The sequence below is a fragment of the Mauremys reevesii genome, linkage group 1 (assembly GCF_016161935.1).
Source record: "Mauremys reevesii isolate NIE-2019 linkage group 1, ASM1616193v1, whole genome shotgun sequence".
In the NCBI taxonomy this organism is placed as follows: domain Eukaryota; kingdom Metazoa; phylum Chordata; order Testudines; family Geoemydidae; genus Mauremys; species Mauremys reevesii.
Window position 1 is genome coordinate 155,598,715 of NC_052623.1, and position 20,414 is coordinate 155,619,128.

At 44.4% G+C, this 20,414-nt stretch overlaps 1 protein-coding gene and 1 long non-coding RNA gene across 17 annotated transcripts in view; one reads left to right on the top strand and one right to left on the bottom strand.

Moving 5' to 3' along the window:
* BCOR (BCL6 corepressor) overlaps window positions 1-20,414 on the bottom strand; it is a 68,701-nt gene that overhangs the window by 40,828 nt on the left and 7,459 nt on the right. For 5 of the 15 annotated variants that reach the window (XM_039535740.1, XM_039535767.1, XM_039535642.1 and 2 more), the window contains exons 2-6: window positions 7,004-7,133; window positions 5,403-5,481; window positions 1,433-4,258; window positions 694-747; window positions 107-290 (exon numbers count right to left, since the gene is read on the bottom strand). In XM_039535740.1, coding sequence (XP_039391674.1) covers window positions 107-290; window positions 694-747; window positions 1,433-4,258; window positions 5,403-5,481; window positions 7,004-7,089 — 3,229 coding nt within the window. In that variant the 5' untranslated portion in view covers window positions 7,090-7,133. Of the gene's footprint in view, window positions 1-106; window positions 291-693; window positions 748-1,432; window positions 4,259-5,402; window positions 5,482-7,003; window positions 7,134-7,613; window positions 7,678-7,766; window positions 8,024-9,982; window positions 10,713-11,945; window positions 12,052-12,776; window positions 12,797-20,414 lie in introns of those variants that run through there. The other 10 variants (XM_039535757.1, XM_039535730.1, XM_039535689.1 and 7 more) reach the window with 9 other exon arrangements.
* LOC120403882 lies at window positions 12,882-17,274 on the top strand. 2 transcript variants are annotated; one of them, XR_005597777.1, is made up of 3 exons: window positions 12,882-13,241; window positions 13,656-13,808; window positions 16,389-17,274. It is a non-coding gene; the product is annotated as an uncharacterized LOC120403882 (long non-coding RNA). The 2 variants fall into 2 exon arrangements; XR_005597778.1 differs by having other exon boundaries at window positions 16,392-17,274.

Here is a 20,414-nt window from a genome sequence, read left to right on the forward strand (position 1 = left end):
AAAATTCTACTAGTTTCCATGTATTATGTAGTTTTAGGACAAACTGCTATAGTATACATACATACACACGCACATACACTTCAAAAAGGCATCTTAATGTGCTTACATCTATCATTGTCATTTTGATCAGCAATGGCATCTTCCAGAGTGACAGACTTTGGCTTCTTTTCATTATTTCCCTTCAAGTTTTCCCAGTCTGCCTGGTTGAATCTGCAGACCTCTGAGTCTTTGGTTGCTGTGTGGCCTTCTCTCTCTTTCATCTCCAACTCTGAGAAGCGCATCATTGCACGCTAGAAAGAGAATTGATATGAAAAAAAATCTCACAATAAAAGCTACTCTATTTACCTTACCTTATATGAAAGTATTTCCAAAGAAAAATCTGCTCAAATCCAAAGTTTGAGATAGATATCTAATATATAAAGTTTAAAATATCTCAGTTGTATAAAAATATTCAAAATTTCTAGTATCTATATGTAAAAATCCACACAATTCTTTCATATATAAAGATATACTGTATATAAACAAAAACATTCTGTTTTGGAGGTATAAGAAACAAAACAAAAACATAAAAACAGAAACTGCACAATGAATAAAGACGACCATGGCCCACAAACTTCCCTTTGTGTATTTGGAAATGAAATTTAACTCAAAGGTTTATGTAAGATTCTAGTAATAAAAATTTGAAGAACTGACCTCACAGTAAGCAGCAGGTAGACATAAAATACTGTCCTCTTGTAATCCTTCCATCTATGTAATTAAAATGGGCACTCAATGGATCATTTAAATAATTTCATCCATTTTTATAAGCATAAACCAATTCTTTTCTTAACAATGCACAACAATTTGGTTTAACTCATCTTTTAATTAAAAGTAAAGTATCTTAAGGAAATTCCTACACAATATCTGTCATCGCTCAACATCAAATTCAATACTGCTTCTATTCCTTTACTACATTCTTGATTGGTGAAAAGGTTGCATAGAAGTTGCATAAAACCCACCAACACATGGCTGCTTCTCCTCTCCATCAAATGTCATGTATGGTATAGCAATCAGAACTTCTGGATACCCTTTGCTATCTTACAGTACAGACCTACTTGAGAAGCTAAAGCAACCACTAGTCTAACATATCATGCATTCTTCAGCTCCCCTAACTGCAGAATAGTTAATACTTATGTTATCAGCACTTTATCAGTTCTCATTTAAAGCATTTTTTAAACTGACTAGTGAATACATATAGTTCACATCTATTACTATTCACATAACCTGGCTTCACAATTTTATAAACAACAAATTATTGTTACCATTTCTGGCAACATCTAGACCAAATAACATATTCCCCACCTGTGTAGGATATATCAAATTTAATACTTGACTGTGACTTTATAAACAAAAACACAAAAAATGCTTTGGTAGTTAAACCTCACAGACTCACCTGCAGTGCCCGCTGCTCTCGGCTGAGTTGACTAGAATCTGCATACAGTTCAGTTGTAACGCACTTGAATCGATCACCTACATAGCCAGCAGAGTTTGCAATTCTTTTTGCCAATTTAGACGGCTTGGGTTTCAAAATTTTGCCATCTGTAGATTCTAGATCATCAGTTCCATCTTTGGTATATGTCTGATTAGACTCAATATTTGACTGTATATTTCCCATACAAAGTTGTTTTGCACCATCCTGTACTTTGCCAAAACACATAGCTGGACCATCACTTCCATGAGTATTTTCTAAGAAAGCAGAGGAAGGCTGAACTGGTAATCTTTCTTTATTTTGGCTTCCTGATACATCCTCTTTCCTTAAATTGAACAGTGATGAATTCTGGGCCTGTTTAAAATTATAGGTTTCGTGGAAATCATTATTTCTTCCAAACTCTTCTCTCATTACAATAAAATCTCTGCGCTGAAACACTTGTTCTACCTTGCGCTTCGTGGCGTCACTAGTTTGATTACTGCTTTCAGTAGTAAAGCCAGTTTTTGCTACATTTGTTTCACTTTTCACATCTTGTTCGTCTCGCAGAAAATCTGAAAAGATGTGTTTGTCACTTTTGGCCGCGTTCTTACTATGACTTGAACTTTGGTGTAATTTTGTGTTCTTATCAATAGGTACTTCATAATGTGTCTTTGTACTGGTTTCCAGCATCTCTGGCAATCTGTTTCTTGTAGCAGGATCCTCATAGCGGAGCCTTTCGTGTGATCTAGATCTTCTTTCTGATTTTTCATCCTTATTTATTTCCAAAGCTGAATGCTGTAACAACATAGGATGTACCATCCCCATCCCCAGGGCATCTTGATAGGTCATAAACTCTCCTCTAGCAGCTGGCAGGGTGTAGGGAATGCCAGGTTTTGGTGCCAGATGCCCAGGGAAAAGACTGCCATTGGGTAACAAAAGTGGATGAGGATACACAGGTCCTTTTCCATGTAAAGATAAAGGGCTTATAGCTATACCCTCTGGAACCGGAAATGGGAGATAACTTCTTGGATATGGCAATGGTGGAGATCGGAATGCCTCATTTGGAGGTAAAAACATGGAACTTGATGCAAGGGCATTCTCATTTGCTTTGAAACTAGATTCCTGATTATTGGATTTAGTCACTTTACTGTTATGTTTTGCAGATGTTGCTAAAGGTTGTCCTATATGCTGTATGACAGATGCAGTAGTTTCCATAGCACTCCTGTTTGTCTTGGTGCAATCTACATTGGCGTTTGGGGCTGGTGAAGCAGATGCTGGCCGACCTCCACTTGACACAGACCCTGAAATATTACTGACTACTGCTTCTGTTCCACCCATCCTGGGGCAAGAAGAACTTCTCTGTTGTGGTATCACCCAGTCTAATGCTTTGTTTTTCAACTGCATGTTTTTACCACCGGTATCTTCATTCGGACTTGGACCAGGAACAATCCAGGATGAGGGCGCAGTGCTAATTATTTCAGGTCTATAGAGAGGACAACCATTTCCCGAAGGAAAAATAGTTTCTTTCTGAACATCGCTGCCAGGTAAAACTAATCCACTTCCACCTCGGCTATGAACTAAAACAGTTGGTGCCATTTTTTTAATAAGGTCAGATTTGGTTGTCTCTGCATCAACAACTTTTGATGACAAGTCTAACGGCTTGTCTATGACATCTTTGGCAGTTGTTTGTTTTTCTAGTGGCAGAGGTGACCGGCTGTCCTTTCTATCGTGACCTGTTTTTCTTACATGTGTTGTAGCTTGCTGTGAAATTTCACCAGTGTCATGTGTTTTGGGAACTTTTCCATTAGATAGTCGTGAAGGAGGAAATTCATTACTTACACTCACATATGGCTTTGAGAGCGTAACTGAAGAAGGGGACGTCGAAATTCTGGAAAACTGTTTGTGATACTCTGAGTAGGTATCCCCAACTTGTGTGGGCAGATGAACTCTAGGAGATGGTCTCGGTGAATGAGATAACAAGATAGCAGGGTCTGTCGACATATTACCAGCAGCTGTCTTTGCAGATGGGACTCTGGGCTGTTTGCTGTTCTGAATATGTGGATAGGCATGAGAGTCAACAGGATTTCCAGGACTGACGCCCATCTTCCAAGACAAGCTTTTATCTGGACAGTGTACTAGTGGGGGAATTGCTGGAGATGCTGAAGCAGCTGAGATCCTCATTGGTGAAGCTAAAGATGATGGAATGTGGGGAGTAACGTAGTGAGAAGGCGGCAGATATAAAAAACGTTCACCATTTGTACATACAGGTGAATACGTCAGATGTTGTGGTAAGCTGTATGTGGACTGCTGAGGTAGCAATGCCTTATACATGTTCAATGAATACTTATTTGGTGAGTCAAGAAAAGGATATAGAGCAGGTGTTGCACCCTCCATATAAGGATTTACCCAGGGAAGCCTTAGGTAACTAGCACCATTGACATTAAGAGGACTTTGTTTGTCACTTGAAGCTCTGTCCAAGCCTAGTGTTTCCCCTGTTGGAACAGAATTTTTTTGTATTCCAGGTGGTGTTTTATATATAGCACTGAAGCCATTTGGGGGTTTTCCAGAGACAGCTGCATTTTCTATTGCTTCAGAGGGATTTGATTTGAACTGCATCTCTGGATTTCTTTCAGGAGTAAATCCAAGACCAGCTATAGAACTTGTAGCATCCCGTCCTTTCTCTGAGCCAAGTCCACATAAACTGGAATAGACAATACTACTGGGAACTCTAAGTCCTTCCCGCATAAGTCCAGACCTGTCCATGCTCAGAGCTGCGAGACTGTCAATGCGATGTGCTGTAGTTGCATCCACCTTTGTAGAATAAGAAATGTATTATTTTTGCATGTTGTTAAAACAACATTACTCTAGACTATAAACACATCTTTAATTTCAAAGAGAAACAATACTAATACAAATACACTGTTCATTGTTAAAATGTATGTAGGTTGATTGAACTGGTGAACATGACTGCCGGAAATAAATCTAATTAATTAAGATGTTGGCTGCTTCATGTGTGTCTTGGAGAACCTGACAAGCTGTAAAGGGGCACTATTTAGTAAAACAAGTTTTAAAAATGAATAATTTGAGGAGATGTGTTGACCCTTTCACACTTGGAACCTAACTATGTTACTACTGCCTTTAAATAATCATCTCCTTAAATTTCCACTTCTCAGCAGAAACCCTTACTACAAGGCAGAAGACAGCAACTAGGTCATCCCAAAAATGCAATCCTTTCAGGGGCACAAGCTTTTTGAAATATCCAACAGGCATCACTTTTGCAAGTCTGTCTGCAAGGGAAAATCCAGGATAGGAGGCTACATGTGCTCCACACCCAAACTCACCACCCCTTTTCTACAACAGTAGTAGTGGGGGGAAAACAATCTGACTTGTTTGGAGATGGAGCTCAATAAATTTATTAACAGGATTATATAAGGGGGTCGACAATGATAGCAAGGGGATAGACTCGATAACCCAGGAGGTCTCTTCCAGTACTATGTCTCTATGAAAAGTACATCAATGAAACCGTGCTGAAATTTTTTTTATTTCCACTTCTGACTTTTTAAACAGAGAGCCAATTAGCTGGTGTTTTGATTTATTTAGTGACTTTATAAACTAATCCTGCCAAATCACAAATGTGCCACAACGCATTATTCCTAATGGCTTAGAAATAACAGTGCTGGTGGTGTACCACTCTGCATACAAAAGAATTAACAAGATAACAGAACAGACTGAAGGAAATTGTTTCTAACATGAGGACTTCTTCACATCTTTAAAAAATAAAAATATTTTACTACAGCTTGAAGAAGGCCTCTTACCTGAAGCATCTTGTGTCTTAATTGTAGTCCTAGCTGCACTCAAGATATTTTAATAATTTCTTTAAGTGAAATGTCATCATACAAAAATGAAATAAAAAATAATCAGATGCTATTTCAGTCTAAAGCTATTAATCTCTTACCACACTGTGATTCAGGTGATTTTCTTCCCTCAATTCCAGTCTGCTTTTCGGAGCATCGCCATCATTTACTGGAATTTTCCTATTAAAAATGTAAGCTTACTATTTGAAAATATTCCTTGCATATAATATTAATAAAAGATTGTGAGGCTCTATATTTCAATTTCCCCATAACAATCCCATATGAAATTGTCTCCATCCTCTACATTAACTCACAAAAAAAATGATATTTAAATACTGCCTGAGAACAGATTCAAGGTAAAAGAGGTTTTGACATTAAGAAAATTTTAGTCCACTTCAAAAGAACTTATCCCAAAGGCAAGTGGCTTCTTTGTTAGTTTTTTTAAAACTTCATATGTAGTGACAATTATGTAATTTAATGTACCATATTCACATACCATCTCTAAATGTTAGAGAAGAGAAAATTAAATACACACTAACATCATACAAGCATCACCTAGTCCATGCTAAAGAGTAAGCTCCACATCTGCGTCATACCAGTTTTGCAGGGCTGGGACTTGTTACCACAGAAAGCACCAAGAATATACCTTAGTGCCAACTTTCAAATCCCATGAATAAAACAGCTGACATGAAGCAGAATGAAAGTTTCATCATTACCCAGAAGAGACAGTTTCAATCATCTGATATTTAAAGAACTAACAATAACTTGAAAAAAATTAAAATTACACGTCTGATTTTATAAATCTGTTAATGATACAAATACGCCTAATATTACTATACCTGGAAACAATTAGGAAAAACAAAAGCAAAACTTTTTAACCCAGTTTGTTTACTTTGTGTTTGCACAGAGCTAGCACATAGTCACCTTCGCTGTTTTCCCCTGTATATATCACAAACACCCTGCTTCTGGGGCTGCCAGTCAGCAACAAAGGAGAAAGTTGTTTAAAAAACAGAGGAGGAGCGGGGAAGAAACAGGAAAATTTTTATTGTAAAAAAATATATATCACAAAAGTTGGCAGGGTTACTCAAAGTTAAGTGTAGCCTCTGAAAGTACTACTGAGGTTTATTGTTTTTAAATAAACTAGGTTTCAAGTTGGTGGTGTCCCTTTAGCCATAGAGTCCACTTGGAAAATATGTATTAAGAAGCATAACTAAGTCTTGAATTAATAGTATCAGGAGAAAAAAATAACATATGGGGTAACAATAAGGAATCCAGTACCTAGATCAAAAGGCCATTGTTTCAATTTTTAATCACTGGGCAAGCCATTTGTTTTAAGGCACTGAGAGACAAATCACATGGTACTGGCATGCCTAGCACTTAGAGTTTAAAGAATATGTATTTGGATTAATACTCCTGCATAAGAACGAAATAATAAATTAAGTGTAAAAGTGCATTTAAAGGCTGCTTAGGGGAGTAATCTTTTTTAAAGGGCGCTACTGCTTCACTGAACCAGGTTGCCTGTTAAACAGTAAATCACTAGCTGGTCTACTGCTGTCACGCACATGTCTCCCCCCCAATGCTGGCCTGATCTCGATGCAAGAAGGCAGCTATCTACTCAGGCATTAGGAAAGCGAATGAACTCTGAAATCTCACATCACAGAATCTCACCCTGGTTTAACTTGCCAGAAGCTTAAATATTTACCTGTCTTCATTAATTCCACACATGCGGACCCTTTCATTGCTCATCCAGCTATGAACGTTGCCATACAGGGGAGTTGCAGAAAGCATGACGTCGTCTTAAAAGCGCTGTTTTTTCTTCACGATTTTATATTCTATTAAAAAACAAAAGTTGAGAAGATTAGTCTAGGAGGAAGGGCAAACAGCACAGTGGAGCAGCCAGCCAGCCTCCCTCCCTCCGGGTAATTAATAATGAATGCAGGATTGGTGTAGGGAGTGAGCTGCCTAGGCTAAACATGCTAAGGGAGAGATACCCTGTAATAAAGGAGCAAATTGAGGGCATTTATAGGTCAGAGGAGATGGATCTTTTCCCTAGTGCACAGCCACAAAATTAAGAATCATTCCAGGCTATCGACAATTTAAAAAAAAAAAAAGTTTCTCCAATGCATTTAATTTGAACTAAGAAACGATTGGACTGGCAAAGTCTACGCTGAGTCCCAAACATGTCTCATGCACCTTACGTACACCCAAATAAGGAGAGATTCTGCACACTAGGTAGTGCGTTTTAAACTGGAAAAAAATCTACATTAGGAATACACAATAGCAGAAAGCGCATTACAATAACTAGTATATACCTTCTCTATCACCCACCCTACTAACTGCTGAGAAAGCTTGTACAGTACGAGTTAAACTGAAGAGGTGCCTCTGTGAAACGGATCTAAAGGAAAACTCCCTTCTAAAGTTTGCACATGGGTTAAAAATAGCAAGTGGGTTTCTGAGCTCCCTACCCCTTGATTTGATTAAGCACCAAACCCTGATGGCTTTTGCATTGGAGCTGCTGCGAGTGCTTTCAGTAATTCAAATGACGCCTGCTTACTCCAGGGAAAGAAATCATTAGCGGGCTCGCTGGAGGAGTATTAGCAGTCCGAGAGGATAGGCGCTGTGTGGTGCAGAAGCAAAGGCAGGTGAAAGGTAACCGGATTGTCGCGGAGGGGGAAATGCCTTTTCTTCCTTTCTTATGCCATCGCCACCCCCATTAAATTCTAGTTTGCTGCATGAGTGAAGTGTCAGGACAAGCTGCGTTTTATTAACAGGATTATCGCGGCGCATGATTTATTCCAGTGCAGGATTTTAATTGCTCTTTGGAGGTTGAGTCGTTTCTTTTGACTGAGCTTCAGCCTGCATCCTGCTGTTAAATGCTGGGTTAATAAGTAGGGGGAGACTTTAATGCACAGGATATCCCTCAGCTCTTCCTCTCTTACAAAAATAGAGTCCTTCAAACGGGAGGCACGGCACTCTTTTTACCCATGCATACAAGCCAGTAATGGATGGTTTCCCAAAGCATATATGCTTCTCGAGTAAACTCATTTCCTTTGTCAGAGTCCACGATATGCAAATGATTACTTTGCTATTTAAGGAGGAAGAATCCCAGATTGTGTGTTTAACACAACACTTCACACCAGTTCAGCGAGATTCAGGAAATAAAACGGCAGGAAAGCCCCGTGTTCTCAAACATCCCCCCCCCCCTTAGAGAAGTCTATTGTGTAAAGCCCCATGCCTGGAACAAATGTATATTAATGCAATAACACGTTCCCCCTCCTCCCTCCAGAATAGTTAGCTTTCAATAATGAAGTCCACAAAAACTGCGCTGAGGACACAAAAATCTGTAGAGATTAGATAGCGCACTATCACTCAAAAGGAGTTATTTCACTGGAAAGACGGTTTCTGGACAGATTTACTGGTTTCCAGATGCACGGCTCGTAATGTTTTCAATAGAGCAGCAGCATGGAGAGAGTGATTTAGGGTTTTACAGACGGTTAGTAGCCGCCCCGTGCGCTGCCTCATCTGTAAGGAATGGACACAAAGTCCAAATAGATAGGGCTGTGTGTAAAGGGGCCCACTGCTCTCCCTTTTTTTTTAAACGGAGGGCACGAAAGGCAGACTGATATTACTCATTAGCGGAACTGCTAATGCTCCTCGTTTCCTCGCTGGAAGTGTATCATTAACATCAGCTGCGGTGCCTGAATTAAAGCCTGTCAAGCCCCTGCCATTTGCAAATAATGAAATACTAAAAATTACGTTCGCGGCTTAAAGGTTCAATGGCTCGCTGGATCGGGCAACACGAGAGATCAAACTGAAAGTGCCCAATAAAAAGGCAGCCAACGCCCGAAATATTTAACTTAAAAAAAAAAAACCTACGTTTCGACTGCAAGCCAAGAACCTCCCCTCCTCCGCCAGCTGCACGAAGTTTGCCTGAGGCCGAGGTGTCTGTGCCGGCAGGCTGCGTGCGGCTGGAAGCACAGACCTGCTACTGAGCGCTTGCAAAGAAAAATGTTGCAATCCCTTCTCCGAAGCAGCACTGCAGTCCCCTGAGCCTGCGAACAAACGTCTTCTCCCCTCCCCCCCCCCACACACAATCGTTTTGCGTGTGCAACTGAGCAGCTTCTCCGAGGCGTGCAATATTAATGCCCTCTAACAGAGCTACACTGATCCCAGTTATCCTTTCGGAGCGGAGGGGGGAGGCAGTGGCTTTGCGATCGCTTTCGGGGTCGAGCTGTGCTGTGGATACGTACGTGTGGCTGTATTTATAATCGCCGCCCTGATGAACTTTTTGTGAACTGTTTAAAAGTGGAGGTCTGTTGAACAAACAGCGGCGCCACTGCCAGCCATAATTTCATTGCAACAAGCAAGAGACGTTAACTCTTACGACTCCTTTTTCCCCTCTGCGGACAAGGGGTCGCAAGATGAAAGAAGGTGACCCACAGCCCTGGGGGATGGCTCCCCTCAGCGTTACAAATAATCCACCTCCCCCAGCACCCCATTATCAGCAGGCAAATCCTTCTGTAAAACGTCTATCGCTTCCACCAACCCTGAAGCATTTAATACGCAAGGGGGGGGGTCTCCTGCCTTCCATTTACAGCGGGTCTACCACCCTCCCCGCAGAGAGAGGGAGAAATCCGACTCCTTTTGGTATTTTCCTCCGCGGATCGCCCCGATCTCTAACCTGGAGCGTTCGCGGCCGTGCTCCGAACACAGCCCGGTGCGCCTCTGGGACTGCAGCCAGGGCAGGAAAGGACGCGTTTAAACCCTTGCCCGCCCGCCTCGGATCCAGTTTTCCGAACCATCCACAGACTAAACCACGGCCGGCTATTTGCAAGCTGGTTTCTCCAGCCCGGAGTCAGTCGGTGCGAGACCCCGCCGCCTCCGCACGAGAGTCAGCGCTGCAGTTGCTGGCTGCTGCCATGCCGCACTCACGTACGTACCAGCACGGACTGGAAAACCCGTTCCCCTCGGGGGCAGGAATTACCGAGCGCTGCTCCGCCAACTCCTCGCAAACTAGCCTGCTGCGGGAGGGGTGCCCAGCAGAATTCTGCCTAATATGAGCGAGCACGGAATTTCCTCCCGGAGGTGTCTGGCTGGGCGAGCCCTTTGGCGCTATATATAGCGCGTGATACACACACAATTTCAGAGCAATGCCGGCGTGCGAGAACCACTTGCAAAGACTAACCAGGCTCCAAGCGTACCGCTGAGCTGCCCCTTTGCCTTCTTGCCCCCCTCCCCTCCCTGCCCTGCCAGGCGTGCTCGCTTTGCAGGGCAGCGCTGGTGCCCGGAACACCCAGTTCTCGGCGCTCTCCGCACGCAGCCAGAGCTCCGCGATGCAGAGACAGGCACAGACACACACAGCGCTGTTTGGGCATTTGATTAAAAAAGGGAAACGTTTGGGTCTCCCTCGCAACGTCAACAGATTTTTGGCAGCCATTGACGCCAGCAGCAGCAAAGTTTTGTTAACACACTCCTGGCTTGGAAACTAGAAAAGCCCGATGCCGGGGGCCAGGGGACGCCGCCGCTCATTCTTGCCTCTCGGGCAGGGAAGCCCGTGCAAAGTGGTAGCGCCTTGCCCCTCCCCCGCCTTCCCTGGAGTCACTATTGTGAGGACGTTTTCTTGATTAGAAACAAGTGGAAAAGGTGAAAGCAGGGTAAGGAAAGGAGAGGAAGCCCGGCTGGGGACAGGCAGCTGCAAAGAGCCAGGAAGGGGAGAGAATGCAACGGCGCACGAGTTCCCTTTTGGCGCCTTTACTCTTTCCACCTCCAGCTCCTGGCAGCTCGCCAGTTTCCACTGCAAAAGCCACAGACCCACCCTCAGTGCGACTGCAAGCGGCTAGAAAGCTGCATGGGTTAAAGTTTGCGAGTAATGTAGTAAGCGAGTGGCACCGACAGAGCAAGAGGTAGTTAAACAAACAATCTGGCCCTCGGAAATGAAAATAGTGCAATAAATTACCCCGTCCTGATTGTCTCCAGGCCACTGGAAGGATCATTTCTAGGTTTGTGAAAATCCCTAAGAGAAGTGAAAAGCAATTGGGGATTCACAGCAATCGACTTCGATTAGACCAAACTGTTCAGCCGGACTTTGATTTATAGGGCAGAACTCCTACAGTATTTATAAGCTTAAACAGGGACACAGCTACTTATAAACGTGTTTAGCCACCTCGTTTCTCTTATACCCATGGCTAATATATTTACAAATTATACAATTACTGACGTTAGAAATTACTTTAAAGACACCATATTGCACAGTTTAGGATAACTAGTGTACAGCTTTGGGATCGGCGGTCCAATATTAGACAGGCGGTTAAAGGGGAGGGTTTTTTTTTTAAAATAAAAAATATCCAAGGTATATTTTGCAAGATCTACACAGCATCACTGATTTGACACACATTTTGCAAGCCAGGCTACGAAGCAGCAGGCTAAGTAGCCGCCGCATGGATCTGCGGATTAGAAAAAGAAGTTTGACCTTTACCCGGGACGTGTGGCATTTCATTTAACCATAAAGCTAAGTACAATGTGCCTGCTAGGTCTCTAAACCGATTTAAAATACACATTGAGTCATGCACAACACTAGTGCATTTCGGTTTAAGAAAAACACACACACACGAGGGTCGGTGACTATTTTAAGATTTTAAAACAACCTCTTTCCTCTGCGTGTTGACTCCTCTTTCCTGCCGAGGCTCCCACACAGTCACGTGTAGAGAGGCTATCAGGACTTTCTACCGTGTAAACAAAACGCGGCGGAGCCATCTGAGGGCAGCCAGAGCTGCTACTCGGCATCAGCTACATTGGGAAGAGGACGGGGACAGGGGTGCGCCCAGAGGGACTCCACCCACAGACAGACAGACAGACGCTGCAGCCGCGGGAGGGGGAAGTGGGGAGGCAGAGATGACTGTGGCCTCTGTCTGCGGCTCTCCAGCTGCCAGCGATTGGAGTCGCGGGGGAGGGCCGCAAAGGGCAAGCCCCCGCCCCTGGGACAGACACGGAGGATCAAAGGGGGGGGAGGAAGGATTAGACATTGGGGGTCAGAGGAGGGTGTTTCCCACTGAGGCGAAGGCTAGGAGGGGCTCCCGGGGGCGGGAAACGTGGGGAAGGCAGACAGGCAATGAGGACTTCAATCGATCCCCATTCACGGCCAGGCACTGTCCCCCCTGCCCGGCCCAGTGACGATTCCCTGCCCCATGAGGGAGCCCTCCGGCATGCACCCCTTCCTCCGCCTCTGCGTGATCAGGGGCGCGGGCAGGGGGACCCTTCACCGCCAGATGCGCCCGGGAGGAGGCAGAGCAGCAGCGCTTGGTTCACGTGCGTCCGCTCCGCTCGCTCTCTCGAGCGTCCGAGCCTCCCACAGAAAGTAACTCCGCGGCGGCAGCCCCGCTGCCCCTACCCCCGCCCCCGCTGCCTGCGCTACCAGGCGAAGCGGTGCCGCGCTCTCACCGCCATTTGCAAACAAAAGTTTTAAATTAATAATAAACCTGGGATCGGCGGAAGGGCGGCGGAGAGGAGGCCAACGAGGGAAAGTTAAAATGGCTGGCGATCCTTCAAATAACCCTGGCCGTCTCGCCCACGTAACGCGACAGAGTCCCAGCCTTCTCTGCCAGAGCTGGGGAACCACCGCACCTATTTTAGGGGGAACCCCGCGGCAAAAGGGGCGGGGAAGGGAGCACCCGGCTCACTTTGGAGAGTTCACAGAGGTGCCGATGTCTGCAGGTTATTAGATCTGGAGCATGATGAAGCACATGCTTGAGCCCCCCACTGACAAACATCGAGGAGGTGGGGGGAGGGAGGACATTTTATTTGCTGAAGCAGAGACACGGCTAGCACCCAAGTTGGGGTTGTTTAGGGTGAAGAGGGGCCTTGACACAGGGGAGCGGACCCTCCACGGGCCACCCTGTGAGGGTGTTATAAGGGTCACCGCCGAAACGTGTACTTGGCAAGCGGTAAGTGGCGATACCAGTTCCATTGCGCTTCTGCGTCTCTCCCCCCGCCCCCGCCACACATTTCCCTTGCGTGAATGGCGGAGCTGAAGCGGAAAAGGCTTCGGCTCCACGCGGAGGAGGGGAGGGTTATAGAGTATAAATCGCGAAGGGCAGCTTCGCATTTCATCCTGCCACTTCTCCAGCAGCGACATTAATAACGCCCCCTCCTCCTCCTGCGGGGAGGAGATGACTGGGGAGAGAGGCTGCTAGGCGGACATGCCAGAGAAGGGAGCTCCTGCACCATACGCCACAGAGCCACTAGATCTGAACCCCTTTTATCGATGGCCCTTAGCCACCTCCTGGCCCCCCCTTTCCAAGCGATAGTTTAGGCTCCCTGTGCCACCGACCCCCTCTTCTGCATCTCTCACTTCCTAGACCGTCCGCGCCATTTTAGAGACACACAGAGGAGCGAGGGTTTCCGCTGCTGCTGCCAGAGACAACAGGCAGCAGCCAAGCCTGAGCTGCGCAGGAGGAGCAGTAGGAGAAGAGAGATAGATACAGCCGGCCTGGCACAAATGTGCATTTCAGGTAATTAAGCTAACATTGCATCCGCCGAGCGCAGTCTCGGGGAGAATGGAGAGCGCGCAGGGCCGCCCCCCCCCTTAACCCTTCAGAGTCCTTACAGCTCAAGAGCTTTCTATGCTGGGTTGATTTCGTATCGCTATTGCTTTGAAGAATAAAAAAACACCTTTAGCCACCTTTCCCTCCACACACACCACTGGCTTTGGCGAGGCTCGCTGCGCACATCTAACTCCGCTCCCTGTACAAACGCATTTTCCATCTCCCCCCCCCCCCGCCTTCCCCGCTTATTTTGCTGACAGGAAACTTCAGGTTGGAAAAAAAATACCCCCACACATTGAATAGATAAGTCCGCCTGTTTCTGTGAGAGCCGAGCGAAATGGTGCACTCATTTCCGCAGCATTATCTGGCTATAAATACCACCGTTCTGGGCCCCTTCTCCCTACACAGCACCCCCTGCTAGAATGATTAATGGGACATACGCCCTTGGTTTTCCTCTGACCGCCCCTGATCCACGTTGCTTTCTCTCGCAGTCACCAGCTCAAGCTGTACCGTACGGTGGGGGAGGACCCCCCCTCCCTCCGCAGTATCCACGGGGGACTTTAGCAGATATTGATCAGGGACGAGTTGATTTTGCATAATTGTGGCTGACAGTGCCTGTGGTTCCCTCATTTACGGAGCAACAGCTTTGAGAGGCTGATTGATTAGGAACAGCCCCCTCCCCCCCCCCCTTTCCCCAGACAGACACACAACCCATCACCAAGTGGAGGCAGTTTGAAGGCGATTCTCTCCGGAGAGTAAAGCAGCTCCTCATTATACAGCAAATGGCCGGCGCGCCGACAGCGAGATATTAAACTTGGTCCCCTGTCTAGCATATCTAGCTTAACTAGCCTGGGGTCCGTCTGCTCCCTGCAGGACTTTGTCTGTGCAGCGAGGTTTGTGGGGGGGGGGCGTAACTAAATGCACTCTTTTAGGCACAAGATAGACAGTTATATTCAGCGATCATTTAAGACATGCGCTTCGGAAGTTGGAGCGACTTATAAACAACTCAGTCGGCATATGCTTAGCAATACTTGGAGAGTACCGCCCCGCCTCAAAATATAAATAGTGTTTCCAGTGCGACTGTTTCCCTCTCCTGGGAAATACTTTCCGAGTACTTCTGAAAATCACGGAACATTTTAGACAACGGTTATAAACAAGGAGCTGCGCGCACAGCTATACGTTTTTACATAACTACTGGTCCCAAACCCTCACATCGTCTTCTCCAGACCGTGTAAAGAAATAGTTATCCTATAGAGAGCAGGTAGGGATGTACCGGTCATCTGATTTTACAACTCTTGTTCAAACAGCAGAAACGTACGTTTATCACGTGAATCCGAAAGTTACTGTAAAAGCAACGTCAGGCTTTCTATACAAAGTTTTGCGATGTTCCTCTGGGTTAATACCCCCCAGTTGTATGAAGACTCGCACAGACATCGGTCGTACAGGGAAAGACTAAGGACCATTGCAATCTCTGCTTTTTCATCTTAGAACTCAGCACCGAAACAAAGCACTGAAGCAACTGCTATGCAGATGGGCGGCTATGAATTTTTGCTGCTGCTTAGAGCTTTAATTACTCGCTCTTGATCCGTGGGACTACGACACTACACCGCCAAGGTTAAAATGCCCTGAACAGCTCTGAGCAGATGTGAGCGAGTTGGCAGACGCGCAAATGAGGTCTGCCTCTAAGCACGATAACAAGTGACTAATACATTGCATATCTCTGAAAGAAAATTATTTTTCTCTAATTTGCATTAGTTTTTTTTAAAGCCAGTGACAGTCCCACCGCAGAGGCAGCACTATAATCCTGGAAATACTGCTCCGTGACTTTAAAAGATTTGGAAGAAGGAAGAGAGTGCCAGTATTTTGGCGATCTAGACTTGTTTATCTTTCCACCTTAGCTTCAAGGCGAAACTAGTTTCGCAAGCAACGTTCCTACAGAAATGACATACATCATATAAAAGATTAATTTATAGCATTGACGCTAAGATTATTGAATTACTATTGGAGTAACTTCCGCCGTCAACAGCACATTATTCATAAAGACCCAACAGTATATGGGGGGAAAGACTGAAGATAGATAATAAAGGCAGTCACCCTTAAACCAAGATTATAGCCACTATGTGAAATTTTGTCTTTCTAAAGAGTTCCGGGCCAAATGAAAATAAATTTTAGAGGTTACTTTGTGTGTAAAAACATAACAATTCTCTGTTGCGGTTAAAACTACCTAATTTGAAAATATAGGCCAGATCCTACAGTTCTTAATCATACAAAACTCCCTCTGACTTTTGGGAGACTTCCATAAAGGCTGCGGGCTAGGTTTGGATACATAAGGAAATCTTAAGGACAGACAGAATCAGGTAGTGAATTTCTCTTTAAGTTTTAAAGCCTTTGTTTTAAGAGATCTAGCCTGACCAATTACTTTCTCCTTTTTACTTTTTTTGGAGCTGTTTTTGACCCAGAATCTTACATACCGTCCTGACAACATACTGTCTAGTTGATCAGAGAAATGCCTACAACTGATCTCAGGATAACAACTTTGTTTTACAGCAGCACCTGCATTAAAAACAAAGGATGCGATTCACCATACTGATTTGAGAAATGCTGTCCAAGTTGAAGTCATCTCCCATTATCAGCTCAGTCCATGGGAAATTCAGAACATCATCATCCCATGTGTACAATCCCCTGCACCACAGGGCCTGCTTTTCTTCTCACGGAATTCAAGGGGAACGTTGCTATTGCCTTCAATAGGATCTGGCCTGGTATATGCAAATTTCAGCACTCTACCCACTTCCAGGAAAGGGAGCAGGGTTTAGTAGCCAACTTTTTTTTTTTTGGCCAAATTCCGAGCTGGTTTAGACTCCAAGCAGCCTGCTGTTGTCCCTGCGTTTGCCCTTGCTGACAGCCAGGGCAGAATCTGACCTTTAGACTCTCAAGCTTAAGAAAATGAATTGAAGTCATTATCTAGTCTCTTGTTTTAGAGAGACCCTCCAACTCCAGGAAGAGCGTTTCCCCTACAGGTGTATTGCTCAACTCCGATATCAAGGGGGTCTGTCTGAAATTTAGCCCAGGTATGTGCACACAAGTTATGATGAGAAAAAAAAATCACACCTCTCTCGAACTATTACATTAAAAAGCAACACACACACACACACACACACCCCAGCTCAGCTTATTAGTTCTTAATCCGCGCGGCCGCTATCTGTGCGAGCGCTCTGAAGTGCAACTGCTGCCTGCATAGTGAGAGCTTTGTTGTAGGTGCCGAAGAGGCGCAGGCTACTCGCGCTCCAACAGCTGTCACATTATTTGCACTAGCTGTAAACAGCCTTCACATTCCCCCCCTCCCCTTAACGCATAGTTAAATCCAGACTAACAATCCACAGTTCGAGATCAAACCAACAACAGCAGCATTGTGTCTGCCTTCAGTGCTGTAGCATCAACTACTGCAGCTGGTTTAGTCCAAACAAGGAACCCCCTCTACCCCACTCCTACTGTGGAGAGAACCGTGTTTGTTTCATCCGATTTTTCAAACAGAATCTTGCTGCTGTCCGATACAGTGGAGTTCCTTTTATTAATTTCCCCACCAGACGGTATTTCGGTTTTTCTCCAAACTCGAGACAGACCAGGCACGCGCACACACTCTTCTCCTTGATAACAAAGTTGTGTCACAACTACAATTGTTTTTTTTTTATTTCCCGTCAAAAGAAGCCTCAAAGTACAGCTGCAGCTTTGACTTTCTCGTGTAAAGTACGCCGTGCCCCTTACTATGTCTCGGTCATTGTAGCGCTTGGAAGCTGAAGGCCCCTTGTTCTGCTGCAGAAATGTCATGACTGAATGAATACCACTGACTGCCCCCCATACGGGTGGGGCGCGGGGGGTGAGGATACGTTTCCTTTATTTTGTATTAGACTGACTTTCCATAATCGTCGGTATCGGAGCAAATTGCACACCAGCTCGTCTTTAATTAAGTATAAACCTCACTTTATGACTTAAAATATTTTTGTTATAAAGTTTCCCCATCATGAAGGCCTACAGTAAAGAACAAACCTCTTTTGCTGTATTACAATACCGATTCTACATAATGGACCATTCCAGATATCCCCAGTGACTTTAGGAGCGAGTAAGGCAACTACGATTAGATTTTAAGATATCGAGTCAAATCTGTTTGCCTTTAGTTTGACATAGCAAATGAAACGGGCTGTGTCTCCTATTTACATGACTACCTTTGGGTTTCCTGCACCCTTTCACCTCCCTCTTGCTTTGAGCTCTGCACATATATTGATTATCCCACGATAGACATCCGTTATTGTCCCAAACACTTGAACAGAAGAAGTACTTTATTTTCTATCTGCATATGTCCAGTTAAAATAAACTGTCACCTCTACTGATTCCACTCAAGTCTTAAGAATGTTTCTAAACTGAATCTTAAATCATGCACGTGCAGTTTCTCTTGTCCTACTTTAAAAATCTACTATTCTGATGCAAATCAGACTTTACTTGTGAAATACTCTGTACAATAATTAAACATCACGTTAGCTATAAGTTGCCTGCTTTTTCATTGATTACACTTGTGCTAGTATCTCTCCCATTCTGTGTAAATTTTCTATTAGGAAGGGAAAGGTGGAGATTTCGCTAGAACTGACAAAATATATTTTCTCCCTTTAATTTATTCTTGGCTACAGTATGTATGATTAATTGGAATGTATATCTTTACAGAAATGTTTAACAGTGAGCCATTTTGCCTAAGAGTTTAAAAATAGATTAAATGTGATAAAGAGACTACGAGAACCGGCACTGAGATGCACAATATATAGCTCCCGGATGCACAATATATAGCTTTGTGACAGGCTGCAAGAAAAGACTGACGATTTTTTGTTTTGTTTTAAAGAGCATTTTCATCTCGGCCCAGCTATTGCTATAGGTTAACGTTTCTCAAGGCAGGCACAGTGGCTACTACTGACATGGTGGGTCTGCACTGAACTTCCCAGCCAGCTTCCCCTGTAAATTATTCCAGTAGGTATTTGCAGGTTGGTGGCATCGACTATTCATTGCCTGTACGGAGCTAAAAATCTGCTTGCCTGGTAAAACCCATTGCTAACAAAACAATGTCAGCAAAGGCTGCAACACATTCTTGTGAGAGACCAGCGATTCGTGCCTACTGAAGCTCTTTCAGCACAAAGGCTTTTAGAGGAAGAAGAGAGCGGGAGGGAGGGAGAGCTCTCGTGTTTCAGGGCTGCTGTCCCTTGGGAACCAAGAACCAAGTGTAGCTTCAATCAAATGCTCACTTCTCCTCCGGGAGCTCAGTCGGAAACCTGATCTCACTAGCTTATGCCTGCCTCCATGCATATAGGCTTGCTTTTCTTTCATACCAGCAATTTGTATAAAGAGGAGAGCCAATACAGTTTATTGAAAATGCGATCTCATAGTAAGGGGTTCTTTCTATAGCTAAAATAAAACAACCCTGAAATGTCTGCTGAGGAGGGCCCTCTCCTCTTTCCCAACCTCACTAACTTATGGGGAAAGTGATAGTTTACAACTTACATCTCACATATTTTCTTCTCTGACTGGATCATCTGACTTCATCTACCAAAAAGATACTTTTTAATGGGCCTTTTTAAGGTCAAGTCACATAGCCATTAAAATGTTTACTATTAAACACATTACAGCTGTTTGGTTTTTTTAAAAAGGCAGATGTACTTTGGGTCAGCTTTAGCTGAAGTCTACCTCAAACATGCCTATGCCAACCTTCCACTCAGGCCCCCTGGCCAAGCTGTGGGAGCTCAGACCTTGCCCATCTTCCGATAAAGACATAGGCCTTGTGGAGGACGTGCTAAAATGGCTGAAGCAAATGTTGGCCACACATAGGTAGGACACAATTCACTGGACCAGAAGAAGTGGAGAAATGAGGGGAAGACCACTTCCTGCTGCACAGTGCCGTTCTGATCTACCTAATTGCTTTGGCTGGAATTGGGAAGTGTTATTTCCCCAGATTTTATATCCACGCAAACTTTGGAAAGCCAAGGTACAGTATATGGGCCTTTTTTGAGTTCCAAATTGATACCTCTATAGTTAACTGTGCTAATGAAGCCCCTACATAAACCTGTAAAGTGTTTTGATTGATATATTCGGGGATGTATGTAAAAGGTACTGCTTCCTGAGGGGCCAATTAAATTTGACCCTAACAACATATAATGGCTGGGAGTGACATGTTAAAAGTAGTTCCCACAATGAGAGCTAATAGGGATGAATGAGGTAGGGAGATTCGGAGTGCAGTTTTTGTGCAAGCACACACACATCTGTTTACCTTCTAAAATAGTTGTGAACTACGGTACCCTGATTATAGGTGATTTTAAATACCCTCCTAAATGTTCAATAGTGTGACTCTAAAAACATGTTACTGTCTGTCTTAGCAATAATATGTGCATTAAAAGGTCTCTATAAATTTAGATTCTATAGCACCAGTGGGTGGATTAAGGAACCCTGGTGGTACCTATCCAAAATCCTAAACTATCATGTGGAAGATGTTTAGGTCACAGCAGCATCAGATCTTCCAGTGAAAATGGGTTTGTCTCTCTC